The 8076-nt window shown below is 37.1% G+C and overlaps 1 protein-coding gene across 2 annotated transcripts; it reads left to right on the top strand.

The window, feature by feature from the left end:
* Positions 1–4020: 4020 nt before the first annotated feature.
* Positions 4021–7590, top strand: LOC104594705 (glutathione S-transferase L3-like). 2 transcript variants are annotated; one of them, XM_010255127.3, is made up of 9 exons: positions 4021–4155; positions 4284–4358; positions 4543–4603; positions 4777–4863; positions 4951–5073; positions 5170–5272; positions 5514–5590; positions 5959–6066; positions 7262–7590. In XM_010255127.3, exons 1-9 carry the CDS (start codon positions 4145–4147, stop codon positions 7364–7366), a joined length of 750 nt encoding a protein of 249 aa, XP_010253429.1. In that variant the 5' UTR covers positions 4021–4144; the 3' UTR covers positions 7367–7590. The 2 variants fall into 2 exon arrangements, with proteins under 2 accessions (XP_010253429.1, XP_010253430.1); XM_010255128.3 differs by having other exon boundaries at positions 4027–4155; positions 4969–5073.
* Positions 7591–8076: the final 486 nt, after the last annotated feature.

Below are 8076 nucleotides of genomic sequence, written 5' to 3'. Positions count from 1 at the left end.
ACTCACATCTTACCATGCATTGGGAACATCTCCTGTACTTAATAGTTATTATTCACGGGAGATGTTTCCCAATGCACGGTGGATGTGCCTATGAGGCTCCCATTTGTGAGGAGCAGATCCCGCTTCCTCTTGCCCAAGAGAACTCTGCCCACACTTACTCACAGCACACTACTCCCATGAATTGGGAACATCTCCCCCTGCATAATATTATGTAGGAGGATGCGATATTCTCTATGTGTGGTTGCGATATTATGTGGGCAGGAGATTTGGATTCATCTAAGAGTTCGGATCTACTGACTACAATACATTGCCAGCGATGCTCATATAGTTGTATGTTTAGAAGATCGGTGGTGACAATGCAACCAATCATGGTTTTCAAAACCGGACCAGACCGGTTAGGTGATCATTTTCGTTTTCCCCAAAAAATTGGATTTTCTGCCAAAATCGTTGATTTTGGTCAGCGAACCGCTGAACCGGGCGGTTAACCGTTTGAACGGTTTTGACTATTTTTTATTTATTTTTTATTTTCTTGTTAGAATGGGCCGAGCATTCAGTTCAAATGGTCGGACCGTTCGACCTGGTCACCCCTGATCGATTCGGTCACCGGGTCGATTTTAAACACCATGCAACCAATGTTCCATATGTGTAGCTGGATGAGCGTGGCCAACAAGCAGATCCGTACTCCCTATTTAATGGGTTAACTTTGGCTGGGGCCATTCTACCCTTTTATAAATTATTTTACATACAAAGTTACTTAAATAATCCCATTTTAACTCAACAAAAAAACATATTTTGAAATGATCGTTAAAAGAGGTTTTTGTTGAGTTAAAATAGGGTTATTTTAGTAATTTTGTATGTAAAATAATTTATAAAAGGATAGAATGGGTATTTGAAAAAAATTGATGCATCAATCTAATGTTTTTCGTCTAGAATAATGATGAAAGGGAGATTTTTGTTGAATTTTTCAAAAATTCAAGGGAGGTATTTGTTAAAATGAAACTATAGGGGAGATTTTTATGATTGTCAAAAACTTCAAAAAGGTTTTTGTATTTTACCCTAAAATGTAATTACTAATTTATCCATTCCCATGGTAACGAAATTCTCTGCTGTTGGCCTCCACAGCTAAAGTTTTCCTGGCCAGCTTGTGAAAACCGAAAAAGAAGTGGGAGAGACATGTAAATTCAATTAATACGCCTTTGTCCTACGTGGGTTTTGGTTTGTCCTTCAATTGTTTAGCACCAGTCAACACGTGGCTATTCTATATTAGATAACATGGGATGGACCCAATCAATGAAAGAAAGCGTTGGCCCATTAATTTCTCTTCATTTATTCTTTCATTTCCGGTCACCTTCGGGTTTCCCCTTCTTTTAAGGAAGAGGCTGACTTGCATCGTGTATCGACAAAGCAGCCCCATCCCCCGAGTCAACACAAAGTTTTCCAAAACTTCATTCTTTCGGTCTTTGCGTGAAGTGACCGTTCACGTGGCACGAAAACATCCTTTTAATTTATAAAAAAGTGGACCCCACTGCATTGTCCCCTCTTTTATTTATTAATCCATCTTCCCTTGATTCAGATGGACAGATCATAACCATACACAACTATCAATTGATCGGGCTGCTCCCTTATTGCATCGTAGCACGTACATACGTACGATCCTTTAAATACGTGGATAGTGTCCATTCAATGCTCTACCATAATTGCGCGGAGCCCATCAACAGAGTCCGGATCAGCTGCCAACAAAAGATATTCCTACAACCTACCATTCTACCAACATGTTAATACACCATACCGTGTGATGGTCTCAAAATCAAATATTAACATAGAATGCTTTCATGTATTTTTATCAGATTTGAACGCAGAGATGAATGAATGAATTTGCTTATAAATTAATGGATAAATTTCTTAAACTATCTTTATTTATAGTTTAGTTAATTGATTAATTTATCTTTATTGTTTATATATTGTATTCGAGTACTTCTAAGTCATTTCATATTTGTCTAAAAGTGTCTTAGAGTACAAGTAGAGAGAGAAAGATAGTGTGTGTATATGCGTGTGTGCACCAACGGCCAACTACCGTTGGTGGATGATGAAACAAAATAGGGCGGAGGAGGCCATTGAATGGTCCCATATATATATATAGAGAGAGAGAAGGTTAACATATCCTCCACTTGCTAATTGCTGCTCAGAGGCTGACCTCTTCAGGCCATAGATCTCTTGATGATGTCCTCTATAGTATAGTATACTATAGAAACCTATCCACCCAGGTAAGAAATCCAAAATTTCAAAAATATCACTGACTTGTCTATTGGCCAGAGAGTCCCACAATTGGACTTCGGAATTGTTCTGCAATGGGTTATCCATCGGGAGTCCAACTGACGGTTGTTAAAGGAGCATTGATTTGGTGCTCCATAAGACTATGTTTAGAAAAAACCAAACCAAACATAGCTGACACCGTAGCCCCTTAACGTCATAGCATCCTTCCCTTGGAAAAAATCTATACCTTTTATAGGTTTTTTCTGTTCGGTGTGAGAATCACCAACATGTCTCAGGCCTTTTGTCACATAACCATGAGCACTTTCTCATGAATCATGATTGGTGTTGGAATGCAAACCATCTGTTTGAATAAATACTTATTAGAATTTAGAAATTTAGTATACTCAACTACTTATTTATTTACAAGTAACACTCTTCGGTGCTATCAATCGGTCACCCAACAAGTATTTATGCACGCACAAGACTGTGGCATCAAGAACAAGAAGAAATAGCCATTTTTATAGTACTCGCGACACTAATAGCTTAACAAACAATTTTACCCATCCGAGAACCCACTTGAGACAGACCCAAGTGGGTTTCAAAGCTATTCATCGTCAGGCGATGTTAGGGGTGTTAAATCTAAGGCTCCAAATGCCCAAGAAAGGGAGGAAAAGCCTTTATTGCCTATTTATCTTGTTTGTGCGTTCTACTCCCATTGGTTTGAGGCTTTGGAGTCTTTGAGCTCGTGAGCCCATCAAGTAAGAGTTGGATGGAATGATCGACGACTCAGTGGTTAGAAAGAGTCGAGTTCAATGAATTAACTTTGGTCCATTGCTATTTGCTTCCTCTACCGTAGTGGAGAGTCTGGAGACCATTTATTGTTATGTTTTTGTTCTATTACAATCTACAGTATTGCCGCTGCTGGAAAGGTCTAACATCACTGTGATATCATCCAATGCACCTCTGTGAAGAGCTTGGTTTGCTGTTGCTGAAAGGAAGATGATGGTGAAGGAGGAGGGAGGGGGAGAGGGGCGAAGGGTGATATTGGATTTTTAAAAAAATTGTGTTACGTGGTATCACATGTGTATGGATTTTGATGGAACATTAACGAATGTTAATAACAGGGGTAGAGTTTAATTTTAAATTTAGCAAAAATTTTCAACAAGAGTGGAAATGAAAAGTTGTTGGAAACTTTGGTGCATAAGGTATTACTTTGGTTAATAGGTGATATCTAAGCTCGACACCTTGGCTCTTAAGGAGTATTTGTGACCAAAACAAATGTCAGCCTCAGAGTGATATTTTGAGAACATGGACTCCGATGGTTAAATTAGTAATGCTAAAAATTGAGAAAATGAGCTGAAGAGCTCTGAAATGTGATATGAGATGAGTTGAGGTGTGCCAAAATTTGCAACAAAATCAAATATTTTTTTTTAATTCAAATCATAAAATTAAATCAATTAATACTCTTCTGGCATTGTAGAAATTTAGATTCCTTGACAGGACTGGAGGCATCCATCAAAGCAATATATCAACTTCTAAAACAGTGGAGATGTGTTCATGAATTGAAAAGTATATGGAAAAAATAAACAACATGGCTAAATCATTGGGGGGGGGGGGGAGGAATGCAAAATGATTTAATCATTACAATAATCCTGGTAAATATTATACTGTGTTATAAATTTATAATTTATCGGCGTCAAGTCGTTCTTTGAACTTTGAATGAACGAACTATGGCTGCTCTAACTGTAAATTCATTACATCAAATGCTAATTCGTCACTCGTGACGTCTCAATCGAGACATCACGAGCGACTACTGCCACTATAAGAATACCAGAATACCCTCTCGTCAATCCATTCCTCTTCAAAAAGCATCAAAGCTCGAACACCTACAATGGGAATTGGGTTAGATTTCGAAATTCCATCCTTCGATTCTGCAACTTTATTTACCAATGCTCTTTATCTTCATTCTGTTGTCTATTGTTGAGGGGTTTATGACGTCTCTCTGTTCTTTCTTTTTTCCTTGTTTTCAGAAGCGTTCAGGAGGTACTTCCCCCTGTCCTCGATTCTACTTCCGCCCCACCTTCTCTTTTCGATGGAACGACAAGGTTTATTCCACATTATTGCATCTTCTCTCTCTCTCTCTCTCTCTCTCTCTCTCTCTCTTTCTTATTTTACTTTAGAAAGAATAAAAAGATTTAGGTGCTAAATGGACATTTACAGTTCGATCAGTTGATCAATTTCCAATTTGTTCAGTTCAATTGATCTGATGGTGACTTCTCTCTCTTGAAGGATGTATATATCTTACACATGTCCTTACTCGCAAAGGCTATGGATTACTAGGAATTGCAAGGTTGTGAGCTCTACTAGTAATTTATCTTCTGATAGTTCATATTTTAGATATATTACTGGACTTCATTTCTTGGTGCTCTTAAGCTCCTAAAATTAGGGTATGGGTAGACTCTTTTGGGTGTCCTCTCCTTTCCTCCCTTTCTCAATCTTCCTTTTCAATTTTCTGGGAAGCAGGGTTTGCAGGATAAAATAGAATTGGTTCCCATTAATTTACAGAACAGACCCACCTGGTACAAGGAGAAAGTCTACCCTGAAAACAAGGTAATATTCTTTTCCAACTGTTTTGGAGATTTAACAAAGACTGTCACCATTTCTGAAACCTCATTGGCACAGCTCAATGATATGCAGTGGAACTCCTTTTTGCAGGCACCATCATTGGAACACAATAACCAAGTAAGAGGAGAGAGTCTGGAGTTGATGAAATATCTTGATAGCCACTTTGAAGGGGGTCCCTCCCTTTTCCCTGCAGATGTAAGATTTTTAAAGTAAAATCTGTATTGTAGATGGATTTTAATATATTTGGCTTCAATTTCTTTGACATAATTCCTATTCAATCCAATAATGCAGGATCCTGCTAAAAGAGAGTTTGCAGAAGAGTTGTTATCCTACACAGACACATTCAATAAAACTGTGTTTGCATCATTCAAGGAGGATGCAGAAAAAGAAGTTGGTAAGATTTGTTTCATTTGGGCTGTGTTTGGTTTTGATAGAAAATAAGTGAGGAACATCAAATTCAGGGAATTTTCTTAAGTAATTTTTGTGAAATTTCTTAAGAACTTTCCCTCAACTTTCTGCTTCTCTCCTATTTTCTGATAAACCAAACATAGCCTTGGGGATTTAATGTGGCAACAAATCATGCTATATGTTATAAACCATAGGCTGACTTGCATGGATAATCTCTATATCATCAGGGGCTGCTCTTGATCACTTAGAAACCTCTCTTTCCAAATTTGATGATGGCCCTTTCTTCCTTGGCCAATTCAGTCTGGTAAGTAGCTAGGGATTTTACCTTTTGTCAACTAATGCAATCCAAAGTCTGTGAGACTTCTTTCATTGGTTCATATTAAATTTCTATTTTGCTGACTGACTTTATCTTACACAAGTGGGCTACCTCTTGAGTCTTGACTTGGTGTAGCCCAAAAAGTTTGACCAATTATAAATATTTATGCTTTCCAAATTCTATGGATCATTAATTCTTAATGTAAGTTTATCTAAGCCAACAAGTTGTTATAAAATAGAAAATTAATATGGATACCAGAGAACTTGGGAAAGGGTACAAAGGTAAATTCACGTTTCTCTTTTTCCTTGTAGCAATGTTCTGTTAAGATTAATAAGTAGTGATGAATACATTATCAGGTGGATATAGCTTATGCTCCATTTATTGAAAGATTCCGTCCCTTTATACTGGAAGTAAAGAAGTATGACATCACAACCGGAAGGCCTAAACTGGCAGGATGGATTGAGGTAAAACAAACAAAAGAGGAGCTCTTATGTTTCAATATGCATTTCTAGAATTTCAGGAGTTGATGGCTTTCCTTGATCATGTTGCTTCATTATGTGCATTGTTTTTATGTTTTTTTTTTTTAAAAGAAAAACTAAAAAACAAAAGCACTTTCCCCCTCTCTCACCAAAAATTTTTACTTGAAAATAAATCGGGTTGGCCCAAGTTAGCATTTTATACTTTCCGGGCTCAGGCCTTCGGACTGGGCCCATTCAAATTTTGACAAAAAACCAACCCGGGCATGCTCAAATTGCACCCCTATTCAACTGATGGTGGCTTAATTGGTAGGTTCTCTGACTCGTGGGCACCCCTATTTGGAAACTCTTACCTAGATCATAAAATTTTCTTATCTAGAGGTTAAGATCTAATAGCTGCAATTAAGGGATTAAGAGCTTTTGTGGCTACTTTAATTGATGATCGTCTCCTGTCTTTCAAGGGTTATACATCTTAGGCCCCGTTTGGTTCATAGGAATAGGGGTTTGATATCGGAATTGGAGTGGGTTATTCTGATTCCAACTGTTTGGTTGGGCAGAATCAGAATCCCATATTCACCCCTGGTGGAGTGGCATTCCCCCATTTGAGGGAATAGCCATTCCCTCCCCCTCCTTTGGGAATAAAATCCCATTCTTGCTGATTTCAATTTCTATTTTCATTCCTGTTTGAACCAAATAGACCATAAAAATAGACCCATTTCGATTCCAATTCTAAAGGATTTCGACTCCAATTCTAACTAGAAACCAAATGGACCCTTAATTATTTGTGGCTGGCACATGAATCCAGTTTTATTTCATTTAGAAGTCTAGAACCACATCTGCCTTATCCATATCCCTTTCAAGTTTCAAGTGTCTTCTCTTCTGGGAAGAACCTCAGACCTATACCAATAAACTGCTTGCACTGCCTGTCCATGATCATCCATGTATATCATATTCATACATGTCCAGATTACTTGAATTGTCTCCTTTTCTTTTAATTAATTAATTGTGCATAACTTTGGCAATTAATTTATGCACTAATAAAGAGTGTACACATGCACAATACATTCATGCGATAAAAATTATCAAAGCATGCATAGATCTGGGCTCATTTACCTTGTCTCAGTCTCCAATTTACACAACCGTGATATAATTTTATTGATTCAAATAAATGGGTGCTTTGCAGGAGATGAACAAGATTGAGGCCTACAAACAGACTCAACGTGATCCACAGGAGCTTGTGGAAATCTACAAGAAACGTTTCTTGGTAGCCCCGCTTGCTACACATTGATATATATTATCCTGATCACTTTGTTAATGATTAAAATAGCAAAGAAGATCAGAACAAAAAAGACAAGAAAAAGGTGTTATCTATTGCTTTTGTAGGCCTAGCTATGGGTATGGTATTGCTTTTGTGTCTTATTTTTATTGTAATGGATGTGAAGAAAAATGGGTCCATGTGTCCTATAAATGTCTTCAAGTTTTTCAGCTATCTATTTATGTGGTAATCTTATATATTTATTTCAAATAATTATAATACCATAAGTTTTATCATTTAAATACATTAAAGGGAAAATTCCTGATTAGTATTCTTTATTTTGACTCAAACTTTTAAAATGTAACAATATAATATCCAAACTTTCAAAATGTGATAATCCAATACTTGACGTTAACCAGTCCATTAATTAGCCGTTAAGTGATATTTGAAAAGTAAAAAATGCCCTAGGAATACATCTAATTCTCTTTATCAACCATCCAAACATTGACAATAAAATGAACAGTCACAAATTCTAGATTCTTCTAAACAGTCACCAACTTTTTTGAAAAGAAGAGGCTAGGATTTGGGACGGTTCAATTTTTTGTCAACGTTTGGATGGTTGATAAAGAGAACTAGATGGCATTCGAAGGGTACTTTTGACTTTTCAAATGTCACTTAACAGCTGATTAATGGAATGGTTAACGACAGGTACTAGAATGTCACATTTTGAAACTTTGGGTACT

This window comes from Nelumbo nucifera, chromosome 2 (assembly GCF_055504915.1).
Source record: "Nelumbo nucifera cultivar China Antique chromosome 2, China Antique-T2T, whole genome shotgun sequence".
Taxonomy (NCBI): Eukaryota; Viridiplantae; Streptophyta; class Magnoliopsida; order Proteales; family Nelumbonaceae; genus Nelumbo; species Nelumbo nucifera.
This window is presented reverse-complemented; position numbering and strand designations above follow the sequence as displayed.